At 56.3% G+C, this 21537-nt stretch overlaps 1 protein-coding gene across 1 annotated transcript in view; it reads right to left on the reverse strand.

Annotated features, from left to right (window-relative positions):
• Nucleotides 1-21537, reverse strand: part of Zfyve28 (zinc finger FYVE-type containing 28) — a 120353-nt gene that overhangs the window by 16034 nt on the left and 82782 nt on the right. Inside the window, exon 8 of the mRNA XM_027940210.3 lies at nt 17495-18811. Coding sequence (XP_027796011.2) covers nt 17495-18811 — 1317 coding nt within the window. The remainder of the gene's footprint in view (nt 1-17494; nt 18812-21537) is intronic.

A 21537-nucleotide genomic window follows, 5' to 3' on the forward strand; every position in this document is an offset into this window, starting at 1 on the left:
GCACTGTGAGGTGGGGCTGGGGGACAAGGGTGGTCCAGCACCTGGCACAGGACCCTGTGGGAGCTCACCTCTGCAGGACATGCCCCAGAGAGCACAGGGATCAGAACTCGGCACTGGCAGTGACAGATCACAGGAGGCAAAGAAACAGGTGACACCTGGAGTGGGCAGCCTCTCAAAGGCTAGATGGCCAGAGGGCTTCCCATGCAGGTCCAGCCGCTCTGACCAGCCGGTCTCCTGCCCAGGTCAGGTCCCATGCGTCATGGCTGGTTCCCATGCAACACCCGCTGACCTGCACAGAGGCGGGAGGCAGCGGCTCACAGCTGCTGGGAGACCTGAGCCGGGGGCTCCCCACTAAGCAGGGCAGCAGGGCTGGGGGGGCCCTGGGGTGCTGGCAGCCCTGGTCAGGGCCTGAGGGTCAGGCAGCCCAGGTGGACCAGGCTCCACTATGACCTCAGCCCAGGCGAGGCTATTCAGAGGCTGGGCACGAGGCCCCCCAGGGCCCCCCTGGTTCCGTGCCTCCCAGGGCAGCCTAGGCCTCAGAGGAGCCCTGCACCCAGGCCCTGCCAGGCACAGTGCCCCTGACCTGTCAGAGCTGCTCCACGGGGCTTTCGCCCCTGTCAGGACCCCACAGGTCCAGGACAGAGAGCCTTTCAAAACACAAGTTAGAACATGAAATCACTGAAATCCCTGTCCCTGTCTGTCAATCTTCCCTCCCCCTTCCTTCGCCTTCTCCTCTCAGCTTTGCTTCTTGCTGACACAGACAGACCAGGCAGGTTGTGGCCACAGGGCCTTTGCACAGATGTCACTGAGCCCAGAAGACTCTTTGCCTGGATACCTACAGAAGCCCCCTAGTTCACTGGGATTGTTCCTAGGTCTCATTGGAGAAGCCTTCCATGCCCTACCCCATGCCTAGCTCGCTTCTTGCCCCTACTCTGCAGGATTGCTGCTCAGGCACTCTCTCCCCCACGCTCCAGGAGCAGCACTCCAATACCAGGGCACTCTGCTGGCTCGGTGCAGCCCAGCATGCCCTGGCTTTCCAACGGGTACCTGCTGAGCGGACAGTGGGAAGCCACAGACACCAGAACTTGACAAGGAGTCTCTCCCCTCTGCAGGGCCTGCGGAGTCCCCAGTGCTGATCAGTTCCTCCTGTTGTCCTCTCCTGCGGTGCCATTCAGACAGTCTGACAGAGGCTCTTCCAAGGGGCAGGAAGAACAGAGTGATCAGGAGCACAGGATTCAAACACCGTAGTGCGCTAAGTTTGGGATACCCCCCCCAGAAACTGTGACTCAAGCATTTTGGGAAAGGGTCTTTTCAGCTTCCTGAGCAGAGGCCCCTGAGGTAGACATCCCGCAGGATCTGCCAGGGTCCTAGGCCCAGTAAGCACCTCGGGGAGGCAGAGATCACGGGGGGCAGCCGCAGGAAAGGGGTGCCCGGGGCTGCCACCTGGAGCACCGCCCTGCCAGCACCCGCCTCAGATCTGTGACGCATCCCTGTTGGTCACAGCAGCCACAGACAGGAACCGAGAAGTGGAACCTGTGATCCAACCCTGGCACCATCCTCTCTGCCAGGCAAGCCTGGGTGGGTACTTGGCCCACAGACCTGCTCCCCCACCTGAAGAACAGGCAGTAAAACAGCTACCGATGACCAGGCAAGGAAGGTCCTGCCCACACGGTGCTGGGCAGCGCAGACACCAGGCCTCCATGCAGGTCCCCCACCTGGCAGGGATTCACACCAACAGTGTGTAACCCAAGTGCTTAATATTCAAAAGAAGCAGTCACCTGATCATGGCCCGAGACACGTAAGGGGTTCTGAGCCCAAGAGCAACGTTCAAAGTGCCCTGCAAAGTGTTTACTTGCTGGATTCATTCTACAAACTGGGCACTGAGCGACCCCAAGGGGACCGTGGAGGGTACGCTGGCGCAGAGGCTGCGACATCAAAGCACGAGGAATGTCACGAGCAGGGGCGGGGGAGAGCCGCAGGTGCCCTTGTCTGCTTGTCACCTTGTTTTGAGATGGGGGTCTTGCTACATTGCTGGGGAGGCTTCAGGATCCTGCCTCAGATGGATCCCTGAAGTCCCCTCCCCAGCAGCTGGGATCATAGGCATGCACAGAGGTCTTCACAGCTGGAAGGGCACATGTGACCGTGGGACATGTCAGGAGGACAAGGCGAGGACACCAGAGTGCATGTCCACAGGCTCCTATAACCTTGGCAACGGCCAAGGTCTCCGTCACACATGTGCGCGCAGTCAGACAGTCCTGGACTTGGGTCCTAGCCCCATGCTGACCAGCCTTGTGAACGGGCCAGGTCAGTTCATGACCCCCAGCTTTTTTCCTACAAAATTTGCAGCACTAGGGATTGAACCCAGGGTGCTCTACCACTGAGCTACATCCAAGCCCTTTTTAAATTTTTATTTTGAGACAAGGTCTCACTAAGTTGCCCAGGCTGGCCCTGAACTGGAGATCCTCCTGCCTCAGCCTCCCCAGCCACTGGGATTACAGGCATGTACTACTGTACCTGGCTTTCCCACAAAATCTGAATGACGATACCTCCTTGAAAGTCCAAGGGATAACACTGACAGGGAATCGTGCTGGTCAGTGGTCAAGGCTGTACACAGCCCCTATCGCAGAAAACACAAGACTGGCGAATTAAGGAAAGACAGCGGGGAGCTGATGGCCAAGAGCACCACTTACACAGACCCACGCTCAGTGGGGTCCCAGGGACGCTCAGGTGCAGGCTTCCTCTGCTCCTCCTGCTGGCCCCCCAGATGGGCAGGCAGCAAGGCTGTGGGCAAGGAGTGACTCCTACTCCATGGGCCACGTGAGTCAGAGGGATCACCGTGGACAGCAAACCCTTTCTGTTTGGTTTCAAGTCCCAAATATAAAACAGACACTGGGTTTGCAAGCAGGACAGCCCTGGAAACTAGCTCATTTCCCACATCCTCTAACTGAGCAGCAGTAGTGCTGATGTCCCAGAAACAAGCCACTCACAGTGTCCCTTACACTTTTCATACACTCCCACCCACTTCTGCTGGTCCTACCCTAGGTGACCAGAACCCCCCCTACCCCAGCAAGGTCACTGGTTGAGAGTCTTAGGAGGGGCAGGGACTCACAGGAAGTGACACAGTGAGGGAGAAGGGCCCTCAAGTCACCACTTGTGCAGTCTGGGGGGGGGGGCACGTCCACTCCCAGGGCCTTGGTGTATTTGTCTGCAGATTGAGAAAGTGATGCCGTCCACCCAGGGTCCTCGGAAGGATGCCTGAGCACACGCTGTGGAGGGGTGGGCACTCAAGTCCTCCCGCTGGGAGGCCCTGGGCCTGCAAAGGAGCTGAGGCACAGCCTCCCGAGAGGCGTGGTGGCTAAGTGGAGGTGGGGGCTGTGGCCACTGGACCAGCCCTCAGGGCCACAGGCTGCGTGAGCAGGGGGATCTCTGGCTCCATCAGAGCCACCTGTCCCAGGCACAGGCCCACAGGCTGTGTGTCCTGAGGGGTGAGGTGTAGGACCAGCCCAGGGAGGAAGGCCACCCGTGCTGGCTCCCTGAAGTGGCACCACCCAGGCCCAGCTGGCCTTCAAGGGCTGTCAGATCAGGTCTTCCAGCCACAGGAGGGCTGGGTGCCACGGTGCTTGATCCCTGAGCTGAACCTCCAAGTCCATGGCCGCCCTAGAGGGCCCTGTCTGTCCACAGGTGCATCTGCCTGTCCAGCAGCCTGTAAGTCTACAAGGTTGCTTGCTGACGGCCCCCAGGAGACCGTCTCCAAAGCTGGGGTGCTGCAGAGCTGACAGGGCCACACCCTGTCCCCTAGGTCCAGAGTAGCTGTTGATGCTCTTAGATCACCAGCCTCTCAGGAAGGCAGCCCCTCGGTGCAGGCCTCATCCTGCCCACCACAGACCAGGGGCCAGGAAGGGTCTGGCCACCCCCCAGCCAGGGGGCTGTGGGGAGCAGGGAGCTATGGGGAGCAGGGGGCTGAGGTCTGGATCCTCTGGGCTCAGCCCTGTGTGGCCAAGACGCTGTGCTAGGGAAACAGCCAGACCCAGGCTGGCATTTGCTCAGCTCTTGAAAAGCTCCCACTGTGGGCAGGGAGGGGGCTCGGCGCTACAGTGCTTGCCTAGCATGTGTGAGGCCCTGGGCTCCACCCCAGCACCCACAGGGTGCCCCTGTTACGGTGTCAGAACCTGATCTCCCAGCATCACCTCCTGACCACCTGGCAGGGTGGCTTTCTAGAATTCAGAAAAGCAGATATGCAGAAGCACACACATGTATGCATACACACACAGACTTGTGGGCACACAGGCTTGTACACATGCAAATGCACACACACGTACACGCACACACATGCACTGCTGCGCATGGGCAGAAGTCCCCTCTGCCCACCCCGTTCATGCTTTCCTGACTCTCTCTGAGCTTCTGCTGCTTCTAAAAGCCTCTCAATGGGGGCTGGGGCTGGGGCTCAGCAGTAGAGCGCTCACCTAGCACGGTGGGGCTCGGGGTTCGATCCTCAGCACCACATAAAAATAAAACAAAGGCACTGTGTTCACCTACAAATAAAACAAAATATTTTTTAAAAAGCGCCTTTCAATGGTAGCCCCTGTGGCAGGGGAACCTCAAAGCAGCAGGGGCACTTGTCTGAGGGTGCGTCCTGGTCTCCCTGCTCCACAGGGGTTTAAACCCGTTTCCTCTTGTCTTGCCTCAGCAAAGATGGGAGGAAAGGGTCTGCTTTAGAGAAGTGGCCATTCAGACTAGGATTTCCTGGTCCCATGGGCTGCTGCCCAGAGCCACCAGAAGCAGGAGGCCTCATGTGGCAGGGCGGTCTGCCTCACTCTCCCCTCAGTGGCTTCTGCTCAGAAGGAAGCCCCCTCCTCATCTTGGTTCCCTGAAGAAGGGCCAACCCTGACCACTGTGCTCCATTCCAGGGCAAACCCCCTGGCCTCTACCCCTTGACCACAGATGTCCAGAGACCAGGGACATGAGCAGGAAATGGTCTTTGTTCACATGGACTGAGACAGAGAGCCTGCTATATGCCCCACTGAGCATCGTGAGGACCAGAGCCAGGGGCTCAGCCTTCTCTGGGGACCCACAGGGAATGCAGACAGCTGGCTGCGCTGCGAGGACAGCACAGCAAGCTGCACTCTGCCCAGTCCAGTTTTCCTGGAGCTGCCCTGCAGCACCACAGCCTCCCCACACCCAGAGGCCACAAGCCTACCTGAAGATGTGGACCAGCCTGAGGGGTCGCCACGTCCATGCCCTCAGTGCTGGGGCTGGACCAATACCAGCATGCCCCAGGGTTGCGTTGGGTGAGGCACAGCAGGCAGGTGGGGCTCCTCAAGACTACTAGAACTTGGGAGGATTTAAGAACCTGGACCTGGTCTCCATGTCCCCAGTGCTCAAGATGTCCTCTAAGGTCCTGCTGTCCTCCAGCCCTTGGTGCCTCCCTTTCTCCTTGACCTGAAACAGTACATCTGTCCAACATCCAGGTTCCTGGAAACGTGGTGCCACAGAACACGGGGTGTCTGTGGACCCAGAGGACAGGCCGTGCAGAGAGCCTGGGGGCTGCAGTCAGATGTGCTGGTGAGCAGTGGTGACCAAGGAACATCTCCTCAAAGGCAGCCATGGGACTCAACAATGCCACACAGTAAAGCTCCCCAGAAACTCACATGTGGGACTGTGCTGGTGGCCTGGTATAGAAGGGACAGGGAGGGCCATCACATCATGAGGGGAGGGGTAATGGCTCAAAGGAGCAAATAGAGGCCAGAACAGGAGAACGGAGTGATTTTGAAGCAGGTCCTCTGTCAGGCCAGAAGATGATGCAGGGATGAGGGATGGCAACAGTGGCCCAGGGACTGGCTGGGAGGGCTGCACAGGTCCCTGAGGGCCTGATGCTAAGAGCAGGGAGACAGGGCACCTGGAAGTGTTCAAGCAGAGGTGTCATCGACACACCTGAGAGGAAGTCAGGAGCGGGGGAACGAGGACCACATGATGCTGTGTCAAATAAGTTCTGCTTATTGTCTGAAGAAGTGGATCATTGAGCAGATCCACACCTAGGAAAAAAATTGACTTTGTAGTAAAAATGTTCTTCCAAAGAAAACTCCAAGCCCAGGTGACTTCATTAGTAAATTCTATCTAATATTTAAGGCCAAAAGAATGGCGGTTCTATAATACTCTTGAAGAAAACTGAAGGGATAGGCAGGCACCCCAGCTCCTTCTAGCATCTTGGCATTACCCTGCTACCCAAACCAGAAAAGAGCATTCCAAGAAAAGATAGCTATAGGCCAACATTCCTCACAAACAGATACAAATTCTTTAAAAGTTTTTTAACAAGTCAAAGCCGACAATATATTAAAAGGATTCCTCATGACCAAGTGTGGCTCACTCCAGGAATGCAAGGTTGGCTCAACATGTGACTATCAATCAGTGGATTCATCACATTAACAGACTAAAACCGAAAAACTACATGACTGTCCCAAAAGAGACAGAAAAAGTATGAGAAAATCCCACATCTATTCCTGACAAAAATCATCAGCAAACTAGGAATAGAAGAGGAATTCCTTTTTATTTATTAGAAAAAGGGCATCTATGAAAACCCTACAGCTCACATCCCACTTGGCAGGAGAGACTGTTAGGACCAAGGAAAACTTGTCCCATGTTACCAATCTCAGCAAATGCCACTACCTGGGACCCCCTCTGACTGCTCTCCCTAAGGGAACTGCCCCACCTGGCACTCTCCATCTTGGGAACTGATTCTAATTTCTTCCTGGAAGGGCAGGAGGAAGAGGCAGCAGAAGGAGGAGCGGGTCAGGATGAAGTAGAGACCTGGGAGCTGAGGGCAGCCTGGAGAGAAGAGCTGGAGTCATGGGTGAGCAGCCTGCAAGGTCAGCACTGGTGACACCTCTGAGGGGGCTGTCCTGGGTGACCCTGTGCTCACTGCTGCCACCTAGGCCAGGCCACTCCATTGCCTGTGAGTGAGCAGGAGGCCCATCAGCTAGTAGGGTGGCATCCCTCATATACCCACCCACCTGAGTGCTTACTGTATGCCAGTGTCCCCACAAGGCCTGTAGGATTGGCACCAAACTCAAGGACCCTGGGACATGGGAGTCACTGTGCTTGCTGGGGTGGCATGGGACATGCCAGTGAGGAGCTCAAGGGAGGACCCTGAGCCCTCTCCACCAGAGACCACAGAGATCTCAAAACAGGACCCAGAGACCTCAAAACAGGACCCAGAGACCTCAAAACAGGACCACAGGGACCTCAAAACAGGACCACAGAGATCTCAAAACAGGGCCACAGAGATCTCAAAACAGGACCACAGAGACCTCAAAACAGGGCCACAGGGACCTCAAAACAGGGCCACAGGGACCTCAAAACAGGGCCACAGGGACCTCAAAACAGTACCACAGAGACCTCAAATCAGGACCACAGAGACCTCAAAACAGGACCACAGGGACCTCAAATCAGGACCACAGAGACCTCAAATAGGACCACAGAGACCTCAAAACAGGATGACAGGGACCTCAAAACAGGACCCAGAGACCTCAAAACAGGGCCACAGGGACCTCAAAACAGGGCCACAGGGACCTCAAAACAGGGCCACAGGGACCTCAAAACAGTACCACAGAGACCTCAAATCAGGACCACAGGGACCTCAAAACAGGGCCACAGGGACCTCAAAACAGGGCCACAGGGACCTCAAAACAGTACCACAGAGACCTCAAATCAGGACCACAGAGACCTCAAAACAGGACCCAGAGACCTCAAAACAGGGCCACAGGGACCTCAAAACAGGACCACAGAGATCTCAAAACAGGACCCAGAGACCTCAAAACAGGACCCAGAGATCTCAAAACAGGACCACAGAGACCTCAAAACAGGGCCACAGGGACCTCAAAACAGGGCCGCAGGGACCTCAAAACAGGACCACAGGGACCTCAAAACAGTACCACAGAGACCTCAAAACAGGGCCACAGGGACCTCAAAACAGGACCACAGAGACCTCAAAACAGGACCCAGAGACCTCAAAACAGGACCACAGAGACCTCAAAACAGGGCCACAGGGACCTCAAAACAGGACCACAGAGACCTCAAAACAGGACCCAGAGACCTCAAAACAGGACCACAGGGACCTAAAAACAGGACCACAGGACCTAAAAACAGGACCCAGAGACCTCAAAACAGGACCACAGGGACCTCAAAACAGGACCAGAGGGACCTGAAAACAGGGCCACAGAGACCTCAAAACAGGACCACAGAGACCTCAAAACAGGACCACAGGGACCTCAAAACAGCACCACAGAGACCTCAAAACAGGACCACAGGGACCTCAAATCAGGACCACAGAGACCTCAAAACAGGACCACAGGGACCTCAAACAGGACCACAGGGACCTCAAAACAGGACCACAGGGACCTCAAATCAGGACCACAGAGACCTCAAAACAGGACCACAGGGACCTCAAATCAGGACCACAGAGACCTCAAATAGGACCACAGAGACCTCAAAACAGGATGACAGGGACCTCAAAACAGGACCACAGGGACCTCAAAACAGGGCCACAGGGACCTCAAGACAGGACCACAGGGACCTCAAATCAGGACCACAGGGACCTCAAAACAGGACCACAGGGACCTCAAATCAGGACCACAGAGACCTCAAAACAGGACCACAGGGACCTCAAATCAGGACCAAAGAGACCTCAAATAGGACCACAGAGACCTCAAAACAGGATGACAGGGACCTCAAAACAGGACCACAGGGACCTCAAAACAGGGCCACAGGGACCTCAAGACAGGACCACAGGGACCTCAAATCAGGACCACAGGGACCTCAAAACAGGACCACAGGGACCTCAAATCAGGACCACAGGGACCTCAAATCAGGGCCACAGGGACCTCAAAACAGCACCACTGGGACCTCAAAACAGCACCACAGAGACGTCAAAACAGGGCCAAAGAGACCTCAAAACAGGGCCACAGGGAACTCAAATCAGGACCATAGGGACCTCAAAACAGGGCGACAAGGACCTCAAAACAGGACCACAGGGACCTCAAAACAGGGCGACAGGGACCTCAAAACAGGACCACAGGGACCTCAAAACAGGGCGACAGGGACCTCAAAACAGGACCACAGGGACCTCAAAACAGGGCGACAGGGACCTCAAAACAGGACCACAGGGACCTCAAAACAGGACCACAGAGACCTCAAAACAGGACCACAGGGACCTCAAAACAGGACCACAGGGACCTCAAATCAGGACCACAGAGACCTCAAAACAGGACGACAGGGACCTCAAAACAGGACCACAGGGACCTCAAAACAGGGCCACAGGGACCTCAAAACAGGACCACAGGGACCTCAAATCAGGACCACAGGGACCTCAAAACAGGACCACAGGGACCTCAAATCAGGACCACACAGACCTCAAAACAGGACCACAGGGACCTCAAATCAGGACCACAGGGACCTCAAACCAGGACCACAGAGACCTCAAAACAGGACCACAGGGACCTCAAAACAGGACCACAGGGACCTCAAATCAGGACCACAGGGACCTCAAACCAGGACCACAGGGACCTCAAAACAGGACCACAGGGACCTCAAAACAGGACCACAGGGACCTCAACACAGGACACAGAGACCTCAAAACAGGACCACAGGGACCTCAAACACAACCACAGGGACCTCAAACCAGGACCACAGGGACCTCAAAACAGGACCACAGGGACCTCAAAACAGGACCACAGGGACCTCAACACAGGACACAGAGACCTCAAAACAGGACCACAGGGACCTCAAACACAACCACAGGGACCTCAAAACAGCACCACTGGGACCTCAAAACAGCACCACAGAGACGTCAAAACAGGGCCAAAGAGACCTCAAAACAGGGCCACAGGGACCTCAAATCAGGACCATAGGGACCTCAAAACAGGGCGACAAGGACCTCAAAACAGGACCACAGGGACCTCAAAACAGGGCGACAGGGACCTCAAAACAGGACCACAGGGACCTCAAAACAGGGCGACAGGGACCTCAAAACAGGACCACAGGGACCTCAAAACAGGGCGACAGGGACCTCAAAACAGGACCACAGGGACCTCAAAACAGGACCACAGAGACCTCAAAACAGGACCACAGGGACCTCAAAACAGGACCACAGGGACCTCAAATCAGGACCACAGAGACCTCAAAACAGGACGACAGGGACCTCAAAACAGGACCACAGGGACCTCAAAACAGGGCCACAGGGACCTCAAAACAGGACCACAGGGACCTCAAATCAGGACCACAGGGACCTCAAAAGAGGACCACAGGGACCTCAAATCAGGACCACACAGACCTCAAAACAGGACCACAGGGACCTCAAATCAGGACCACAGGGACCTCAAACCAGGACCACAGAGACCTCAAAACAGGACCACAGGGACCTCAAAACAGGACCACAGGGACCTCAAATCAGGACCACAGGGACCTCAAAACAGGACCACAGGGACCTCAAATCAGGACCACAGGGACCTCAAACCAGGACCACAGGGACCTCAAAACAGGACCACAGGGACCTCAAAACAGGACCACAGGGACCTCAACACAGGACACAGAGACCTCAAAACAGGACCACAGGGACCTCAAACACAACCACAGGGACCTCAAACCAGGACCACAGGGACCTCAAAACAGGACCACAGGGACCTCAAAACAGGACCACAGGGACCTCAACACAGGACACAGAGACCTCAAAACAGGACCACAGGGACCTCAAACACAACCACAGGGACCTCAAAACAGCACCACTGGGACCTCAAAACAGCACCACAGAGACGTCAAAACAGGGCCAAAGAGACCTCAAAACAGGGCCACAGGGACCTCAAATCAGGACCATAGGGACCTCAAAACAGGGCGACAAGGACCTCAAAACAGGACCACAGGGACCTCAAAACAGGGCGACAGGGACCTCAAAACAGGACCACAGGGACCTCAAAACAGGGCGACAGGGACCTCAAAACAGGACCACAGGGACCTCAAAACAGGGCGACAGGGACCTCAAAACAGGACCACAGGGACCTCAAAACAGGACCACAGAGACCTCAAAACAGGACCACAGGGACCTCAAAACAGGACCACAGGGACCTCAAATCAGGACCACAGAGACCTCAAAACAGGACGACAGGGACCTCAAAACAGGACCACAGGGACCTCAAAACAGGGCCACAGGGACCTCAAAACAGGACCACAGGGACCTCAAATCAGGACCACAGGGACCTCAAAAGAGGACCACAGGGACCTCAAATCAGGACCACACAGACCTCAAAACAGGACCACAGGGACCTCAAATCAGGACCACAGGGACCTCAAACCAGGACCACAGAGACCTCAAAACAGGACCACAGGGACCTCAAAACAGGACCACAGGGACCTCAAATCAGGACCACAGGGACCTCAAACCAGGACCACAGGGACCTCAAAACAGGACCACAGGGACCTCAAAACAGGACCACAGGGACCTCAACACAGGACAGAGACCTCAAAACAGGACCACAGGGACCTCAAACACAACCACAGGGACCTCAAAACAGGACCACAGGGACCTCAAATCAGGACCATAGGGACCTCAAAACAGGGCGACAGGGACCTCAAAACAGGACCACAGGGACCTCAAAACAGGGCGACAGGGACCTCAAAACAGGACCACAGGGACCTCAAAACAGGGCGACAGGGACCTCAAAACAGGACCACAGGGACCTCAAAACAGGGCGACAGGGACCTCAAAACAGGACCACAGGGACCTCAAAACAGGGCGACAGGGACCTCAAAACAGGACCACAGGGACCTCAAAACAGGGCGACAGGGACCTCAAAACAGGACCACAGGGACCTCAAAAAAGGACCACAGGGACCCCAAAACAGGGCCACAGGGACCTCCATACAGGGCCACAGGGATCTCAATAGAGGGCCAAGGGACCTGAAAACAGGACACAGGGACCTCAAAACAGGGCCACAGGGACCTCAAAACAGGACCACCGGGACCCCAAAACAGGGCCACAGGGACCTCCATACAGGGCCACAGGGACCTCCATACAGGGCCATAGGGACCTGAAAACAGGACCACAGGGACCTCAAAACAGGGCCACAGGGACCTCAATACAGGGCAACAGGGACCTCAAAACAGGACCACAGGGACCTCAAAACAGGGCCACAGGGACCTCAAAACAGGACCATAGGGACCTCAAAACAGTACCACAGGGACATCAAAACAGGATCACAGGACCTCCAAACTGGCCCACAGAGACCTCAAAACAGGGCGACAGGGACCTCAAAACAGGACCACAGAGACCTCAAAACAGGATCACAGGGACCTCAAAACAGGACCAAAGGGACCTCAAATCAGGACCACAGAGACCTCAAAACAGGATCACAGGGACCTCAAAACAGGACCACAGGGACCTCAAAACAGGACCACAGGGACCTCAAACAGGACCACAGGGACCTCAAAACAGGACACAGAGACCTCAAAACAGGACCCAGAGACCTCAAACCAGGGCCACAGGGACCTCAAAACAGGACCCAGAGACCTCAAAACAGGGCCACAGGGACCTCAAACACAACCACACGGACCTCAAAACAGGACCACAGGGATCTCAAAACAGGGCCACAGGGACCTCAAAACAGCACCACAGGGACCTCAAAACAGCACCACAGAGACGTCAAAACAGGGCCAAAGAGACCTCAAAACAGGGCCACAGGGACCTCAAATCAGGACCACAGGGACCTCAAAACAGGACCACAGGGACCTCAAAACAGGGCCACAGGGACCTCAAAACAGGACCACAGGGACCTCAAAACAGTACCACAGGGACCTCAAAACAGGATCACAGGACCTCCAAACAGGCCCACAGAGACCTCAAAACAGGGCGACAGGGACCTCAAAACAGGACCACAGGGACCTCAAAACAGGACCACAGGGACCTCAAAACAGGACAACAGAGACCTCAAAAAAGGATCACAGGGACCTCAAAACAGGACCCAGAGACCTCTAAAACAGGGCCATAGGGACGTCAAATCAGGACCACAGGGATCTCAAAACAGGACCACAGGGAGCTCAAAAGAGCACCACAGGGACCTAAAAACAGGACCAAAGGGACCTAAAATCAGGGCCACAGGGACCTCAAAAGAGCACCACAGGGACCTCAAAACAGGACCACAGGGACCTCAATACAGGGCCACAGGGGCCTCAAAACAGGACCACAGAGACCTCAAAACAGGGCCACAGAGACCTCAAAACAGGGCCACAGGGACTCCAAAACAGAGCCACAGAGATCTCAAAACAGGGTCACAGGGACCTCAAAACACAGGGACCTCAAAACACAACCACAGGGACCTCAAAACAGGACGACAGGGACCTTAAAACAGGACCAGAGGGACCTCAAACAGGACCACAGGGACCTCAAAACAGGACCCAGAGACCTCAAAACAGGACCCAGAGACCTCAAAACAGGATCACAGGGACCTCAAAACAGGACGAAAGAGACCTCAAAACAGGGCCACAGGGACCTCAAAGAGGACCACAGAGACCTCAAAACAGGGCCACAGGGACCTCAAAACAGGACCACAGGGACCTCAAAACAGGGCCACAAGGACCTCAAAACAGGACCACCGGGACCCCAAAACAGGGCCACAGGGCCTCCATACAGGGCCATAGGGACCTGAAAACAGGACACAGGTACCTCAAAACAGCACCACAGGGACCTGAAAACAGGGCCACAGGCAGTAATAGCTTGGAGCACGGGGCCCGGGATGTGGCTCAGTGGCTAAGCCTGGCTCAAGCAAAGGCCTTAAATCAATCCCTAGCTCCACAAAAAGCAGACTGGAGGTCACTGTCCACTGCAAGCACATCAGAGAGGGGACTCCAGGTCAGTGAGGGAAACACAGAGTCCCAGCTGACGGCCAGCAAGGGAGGCAGACGGTCACTCCCACAAGGCATAAGTGCCCAGGCCACCAGCCACCAGAGAAAAACAAATCTAGTTTTGGCCCACTGAGCCGGGCAGCGAGGTGGGTCGGTGCTGACCCAAGCACATGAGAGTCTTGTGGAATGCTCTGCACCTTGCCGTGATAATCACCTGCCAAGGGTGGGATCTGAAGAACCAAGCCCTCCCAGGGCGATTTAACACAGAAGAAAAGGTGGATACAGGCGTCAATCAGTGTGTACTTGGCGACCTAGTAACAGTCCACTGCAGCTGTGTTTTCACAGAACCTGTGGAGGAGCCATCAGAACGTCATTTTCGGTGAAAAAAATAATACAACCAACTTTCGCATAAGATGGGATGATTTTTTAAATTTCCTTTTTACATTTTTCAAAGTTTCTACAATGAACAAGGACCACATTTATAGTCAGAAAAATAGAGGAGCTGAGCCAGTGTTATTTTGACAGGACACAGTTCTGCATGTCCACAGAGAGGGCAGGAGATGGCAGGCGTCATTGGCCAGGAGCTGGCTGGGTGGGCTTCAGGAATGCTCTGGGCCAAGGGTGAGGCTATGCTGGGGGATAAGCATTCAAATAAAAGTCAGCATTCCTAAACGGGTTCATCTGTGACCACTGCAAAGGTAGGGAAGAAGCCCAGAGCTGAAGGACATTTCCTCAGCAGGGCCAACGCAGCAGTGTCCACAAGGACAATGTCCTGCCTCCCTGGGGTCTAGCTGAAGCTATGGGGAACACCTGAGCTTCTCCCACCTGGGCCCTCACTCCCAGGCTCCAGCGGTCTGTCTCTGGGCTATGTTGGTCCTCCTAGCTGGACAGCCCTGTCCTTCCACCTGGACGCTGTCTTCTACCTGACCAGAACCCACAGTCCTAGGGCCCGGGGCATCTGGCCTTGCAGGTGGGTCCTGTGCGCTAGCTCCACGCACCTCCTTCATCTTCATCTGTAGCACACGAAATCCAGGCTCAGGCATGGCACCAGGAGCCCGTGAGGGCAGGGCCTGACTGTTGCCCCGTCTCAGCTTTCCTGCCACACACCACAGGGGTTGCAGGGGCCCCTGCTGGACAATTGGGGCCCAGGGTCAAATGTGGACTGCAGTGGGACCGGCCGAATGCAGGCAGAGGCAGAAGCCATCAGCCCTTCCAGGCACTGAGCTGAGGCAGGCACAGAAATGGCGGGGAGGACAGGTTGGGGACCACACCAGGGCCTGCGAGGCTGCACCAGCTGGCCCCACAGCCGGCCTCACGGCCTCCTGTTTGCCTTCCAGTGGTCTCTGCCTGTGCGCAACTGGTTGCTCAGGCCTTTTTGCCCACAGCTTGTCAGCCCCATGGTTGGGTGAAGACAGGCCACGTCCATCTGGCTCCTCCGTGGGTCTCCAGTGCTGGCTCAGCCCCTGAGAGCATATGGAAATGGTGAGTGAGTGAATGACCCCTGTGCAGTCCTGCTGTGGATGCCAGCCTGGCCAGCCTGATTACCAGCTCCTTCCAATACAGCGCTGGGCTTGGGGCCCTGCTGACCAAGGCCCCGAGCCCAATGCAAAGCTGTCCTGACCACCTCGCCACCTCTCCTGTGCTTCGTCCTCAGACCCTCTGCACTTCCGGAAATGCTTCGGGAAGGCAGGACACCTGCTGAGCCACCCGTGGATTTTCTCTCCTTTCTGTGGCTGAGCTTTAGGACATGTACTGAGCTGAACAGGCCAGGATATGGACGTGAGCAGCCACGGGCAAGCAGAGTCTGATGGAGGTGTCCACTAGCTGTCACCCAGACAAACAGCAAAGGACAGGTCCAAAACCAAAAGCCCTCTTCTCCCGTGGCTCCACTCAACCGTGTGGACGAGCACTTCGCCCACCTGGGGAAAAGCCGCAAAGTCAAGTCGTCCCACTAACGTGGCCGCCCCTCAAAAAGGCCTTTCAAAACCAGCAGAGGACCGAGTGCCAGGCCCCACTGCGGCCCTCCCACCATCCTGAGGCGAAGGCCTGGACACAACCCATGGTGGGCACCAGGCCCCACTGAGTGCCCACTGACCCAGCCACCGAGAGGGCCGCTCAGCTACAGAGGAAGCAGGACTTGTCCAGAGTAGCTTGGAGAGGAGAGTCAGAAGCAGGGACAGGTGGCAGTACTGGGCGTGGGAGGCGCTTTGCCAACCAGCAGGAGCTCGCAGCGTTGGGAGCAGTCACAGTTTTCCAAACAGTTCAGCATACAGTCACCACATGACCCACCACTCCCCACTCAGAGGGGCCCCCAGGGAGCAAAGACGCCACCCGACTCTCAGGGCAGCAGCACTCGCGGTGGAAATGGAAAAGGCACGCCTTGTACTGTGAGTGGGGAAGCGAAGGTGGCCTTCCTGGCAGTGGACACTACTCAGCCATGAAAAGGAGCCAACAGTTGGGGCTACAACGCAGGCAAACCTTGACACCACTACGACTCCACCGATGAGGCCCAGAGTGGGCAGTCTGCAGGGAGGGACCACAGGATCCAGGGGCTGGGGCCATGCAGACGCAGCTACTGCTGCCCAGAACCTGGCCCAGCCCCAGGGCGGTGGTGGGCACAGGGTCCTGGCCAGCTCTCACACACAGCATGGGGGACAGTACTGTGTACATCCAGGAAGAAGCTTCCTTACCTTGGTCCCAAACCATGCCCCTGGTGTGGGGACCCTCCCCAAGACCTGCTTGCCTGCCTCTCACACAGGCTGCTCCCCGCCCTGGCCCTCATCTGGCCCCATCCTGCTGTGGGCCCTTTGCTGTCCTCCCAGCCTCCAGCACAGCCCTTCCTCTCCTTGCCTCCTCTGCCCACTTGCCTGGTGGCCCCCAGGACAGCCCCCCGTCCTGAGGCAGTGCCACCCAGCCATGCCTGCACCTCCCAACACTCCAGAGAAGCAGGGCATGACCTTGCCCCAGGGTCGCTCTAGAACCTGCTGTGCTCAGGACAGACCTGGGGAAGAGGCCAGGGAAGCAGGGCCTCAGGTCTAAGGAATGAGCATTGCCAGGATCCCACAGACCCCAGTCCAGCCAGGGCCACCAGCCCCCGCCCCGCAGAGAGGGGAGGGGAGAGCCCAACCTCCCCCTCCAGAGGGCCTGCAAGCGAACCCAGGCAGGCTGAAGCCCTGAGAATGTTCCCATTTGGTCAGCAAAGAGAGGTGGACAGTGTAACCAGCCATGGCCAGTGGCCGTGGGCAGGCCATGAATGCCCCAGCACTCACCACTGCCCAGTCCACCTACTCATGGGTCACACCAGGGTAGAGATTGGCCCTGCCGCAAAAGAGAGTGGATCCAGGGCTTGGCACTGTGCCCATATCACCTGAAAGCCACCAGGAACATCAAGGTCAGGCCGGGGTGTCACCCTGGCTGATCAGCATCCTGTGGTTGCCTCAGGGCCAGCTACTCCCGGCCCCTCCTACACAGCCACACGCCTGGGCCTGGGCCAGCTCCTGCTGTGGTCTCCAGTCTCTGGTGGGAAACGCTCTGAGGCTCTGAGAATCCGGCGCAAGTCATGCTCCCCATGCAGAGGACCGTCTGGTCCTGGAACAGAGCCAGCCCTTACCTGGAGCCTGGCCGGTGCTGGGGTTGGGCTTGGGTCCCATCTGCTGGCGGACTCTCCCTTCCGGGCGCAGAGGGCTTCCTAGGATCCCGCTCCCTGGCCTCCGGCTCCTCCTGCAGGCCCGTGGCCTGGCCCTCTGTGTGCGGCCTGCTTGCCGAGTCCTCCTGGGGGCCGGAGGCGTGTGCCAGGCACTTGCTAGAAGCCGAGGCCTTGCCCTCCTGTCTGTCGGAGGCGTCTTCCACTGGCAGGATGGCTTCAGGGGCAGGCTGGGCCTCGTCCAGTCCCTCGGGGCCCTTGTCGCTGGCCTTGGCCAAGCCTGTGGCAGGGTGCGAGGCACTGATGACGCTCCCTGGGCCACACTTCTCCCGCAGGTGCTCCACCGCGTCCTCCCGGCCGTCCCCGCAGCTCCCACAGCACACGCAGGAATGGAGGAGGCAACTGGTGGCCGCAGCGCTGAGTTTGTGGGAGCTTCCCCCAGCCCCCCGGGCCCCGGGCTCCAGTGGGGAAAGGCCGTGGCCTGGAGCTTCCTGGGTGGCCACTGCAGAGTCCAGGGAGGAGGGTGACTTGGGGTTGAAGATGACAGTGGCCGAGAGCTTCATGCCCCCCGTCCGGTGGGCGATCATCTCAGCCGTCTCGGCGTCATCTGCACTCACCTCCCAGCCGTCCAGGGACAGCTGCGAGTCCAGGCAGCTGCAGGTCGAGCTGGGCAGGGCGGCCAGCCTCCTGTGGTCACCCTCATTGTTGTTATTGCTCCAGTCCTCCCCCTTCACCACAGCAGGTTTGCTGACCCCCTCCTCCTCGCTCTGCCCACCCTGCCGGCTCTCCTGGGGGCCGGTCCCAGCACTGTCTGCCCACCCAAACGGAGCACCTGGCGACTCCAGCCTGGCAGGGGCCTCCACCGCCTCCACGTCGTCCATGAAGAACACCCGCTCCTCCTCGTCACTGCCCGACTTCAGCCGCGCTCTGCCTGGAGAAGCCTCCCCTCGGGGGCTGCCCTCTGCCCCTGGCCTGTGTGCCGGGGACTGGCAGGCACTGGGTGGCGAGAGCAGAGATGACATCTCGTCCCCAGCCCGGTGGACCATGCGGCTGAGCGCCTCCAGCTCCTGGTCATCGTACTGCATGGAGCAGGCCAGCTCTGCCTCTGGGTTCCTGGCCTCGGCTGAGAGTGGCTCCTCAGGGGGAAGGGATGCGGGAAAGGCAGGTGCCAGGGCAGTGGGCACCGGGACGTCTGCCCGGATGGGGAGCTCCACGTCCTGGCAGACACAGAGGCTCCGCTCCAGGGTATGCAGCTCCTCCTCCGTCAGCGCCTGCAGCAAATCCCTGCAGGGAAAGAAGAAAACAGGCCTGAGGCCCTCCACAGCAGAGTCCTCTGCCAAACAGGGACACAGGCCCCGCAGAAGGGGACCAGGCAGCCCAGCTGGCAGCGGAGTCCAGGACACCCAAGGGGACCGCCCAGGCTCTCCTCCATGCCTCACCCAGGAGCGCCCACGCTGGCTCTGAGACCTCTCACTGCAACAAGAAAGCCCTAATTCTTAGGAATGTGTTGACTGCATGAATACAATCCTCAAGGAGTGAAAAAAATATGTTGGCTCATATGTAGATTTTCACCCTTTTGTTTAACACGAATCACCCAGCTCCAACCACGTGCCCGGCTCTGGGTGCTGAGGTAGGCAGGGAGTGGCGAGTGTGTCCCTGCCCTCGTGGGGGCCCCTCAGTTGTGTGCGGCAGACAGTGAACAACCTTCTGTGCAGTGACTGGATCACAGTGGTGACAACAGGAGGGGAGGAAGGAGGGCTTCCTGGAGGAAGGGGCACCAAAGCTGGCACCAGGAGCTGCGGTCACCCTGGTGGCAGTGAAGGGTGAGCTTGGAGCAGGGCCTGCAGGCTGGTGCCTGTCATTTCCTGCTGGAGAAGTCCAGGCCACACCTGAGTTGAGCCCCCACTGACAATCCCAGTGGGCAAGGAACGCCACGGTGCTCAGGGGGTCCAGTTCAGGAGCCGACTGACCACCACGCCAAGAGAGGGCGTTCAGACCAGAAGTAAAACACCAGCCAGGACCCCAGGCCCTCGCAGTCACCCCTTCACACTCACTAAAAAGGTGTTTGTAGTTAGTGTGACGTCCACGTTAGCTGGGGCCATGCCTCTGGTCCCCTGCTAGATACAGCAGCTCTCTGAAGGGAGGCCACACCACGAGGCACCTTGCTGTGGACACTCAGACCCTCTCTTTTTTTTTTGAAGAGCGGTGCTGGGTATGGAACCCAGGGTCTTCCACATGCTGGGCAGGCCTCTACCACCGGGCTGCATCCACCCGCTCTCAAGGCTCCAGGGTCTCTGCTGTTTACCTCCCTGTGTCCGTGTTCGGGCTGCCGCGGCCTCTGCGGCTGACCACCTCTCTTGGGGAACTTGCATGTGCACTCCCCTCCTCCACACAGGAGGGGACGCCTGGACCACAGTTTGGGTGAGCATCTGGGACACAGAGCTCTGCCCGGCAGGCCCTCAGGACTCTTGATAGTTTTAATGGATCCTCTCCGGGGAGTGCACAATACACCTTATCGCAGACCCCAACCTGGTGGCTCATGAGGCTGAGCACTGTTGACACACGTGCCATCCCTTAGATATCCTCTGTGGGAAGTGCCTGTTCAAGTCTTTTACCCATTTTTATTGGGCTGTCTTCCTTATTGATGGATTGGAGATCTTACGTATTTTGGATGTGAGTTGTTATTGGATATATTCTTCACCTCTGTAGCTTGTCTTCTCATTCTCTTCATAGTGTCTTTTGGTAAATCAGAGGTTTCAATTTTAATAAAGGCAATGTCACTTTTTTTTTTTTTATGGTTAGCACTTTAGGGTCCTATTTAAGAAACAGGCACATGTTAGCACATGTTTGTAACCCCAATGGCTCGGGAGGCTGAAGCAGGAGGACTGATTGCAAGTTTAAAGACCAGCCTCAGCAACTTAGCAAGGCCCTAAGTAACTTAGTGAGACCCTGTCTTCAAATAAAACATTTAAAAAGGTCTGGCAATGTGGCTCAGTGGTTAAGCACCCCTGGGTTAAATCTCTGGTAAAAAAAGAAAAAAAGAAAAGAAATCTTTGCCTAATCTGGGGCCACAAAGATGCTCTCCTTGATATCCTCTAAAAGCTCTAAAAAGCTCAAAAGCTGGGGTTGGGGTGGTGGCTCAGTGGTAGGGCATTGTCTAGCATGTGTGAGGCACTGGGTTCCATCCTCAGAACCACATAAAAATAAATAAAAATAAAAATAAAATAAAAGTATTGTGTCCATCTACAAGTAAAAAATATATTTTTTAAAAAAAATAGCTCTAGAAGCTGTTTTGCTGCCCATATTTATATCCGTACTGTGTCTAGCAGTGATCTTGCATGTGGCTGGGGTAGATCCAGAGATGAAGAAGTCCCTGGGACAAGCCGTGTTTTGGGAGACCTGCTGGCAGGTGAGCAGCCTGGAAGTGCCCAGCCTGCAGTGACACCAGTGTGAGCTGGGGACCCAGGACAGTCTCACCCAGGAGACAGGGGACACTGCTGAGCTTGTTTAGAAAACAAAGACAAGGCTCCTGGGGTGCGGTGCATGTTGTCCTAAATGAGGGGACTTCTGGAGGATTTCACATACAGAAGGGTTTTGAATAATGAATTCAATGTTCTTAACATATATTGTTCTTTTTTTAAAAAATTTTTTTTGAGAGGAGAGAGAGAGAGAGAGAAGAGAGAGAATTTTAATATTTTTATTTTTTAGTTTTCGGCGGACACAACATCTTTGTTTGTATGTGGTGCTGAGGATCCAACCCGGGCGGCACACATGCCAGGCGAGCGCGCTACTGCTTGAGCCACATCCCCAGCCCCATATATTGTTCTTAACAGAGATTTTCTACCTCTTCTTCTGCCAGCTTTGGTTACTTTTTGAGGAGATTATCCTTTTCATTTGAATTGCTCAATTTATTGATAGAAAGTTGTTCTCAGTATCAACTTAAGAAACTCACCACTTTTATCAATCTTTTTAAAGAACAACTTCTTGGCTCTGTTAATTTTCTCTACAGT

The sequence above is a fragment of the Marmota flaviventris genome, chromosome 7, assembly GCF_047511675.1.
Source record: "Marmota flaviventris isolate mMarFla1 chromosome 7, mMarFla1.hap1, whole genome shotgun sequence".
Taxonomy (NCBI): Eukaryota; Metazoa; Chordata; class Mammalia; order Rodentia; family Sciuridae; genus Marmota; species Marmota flaviventris.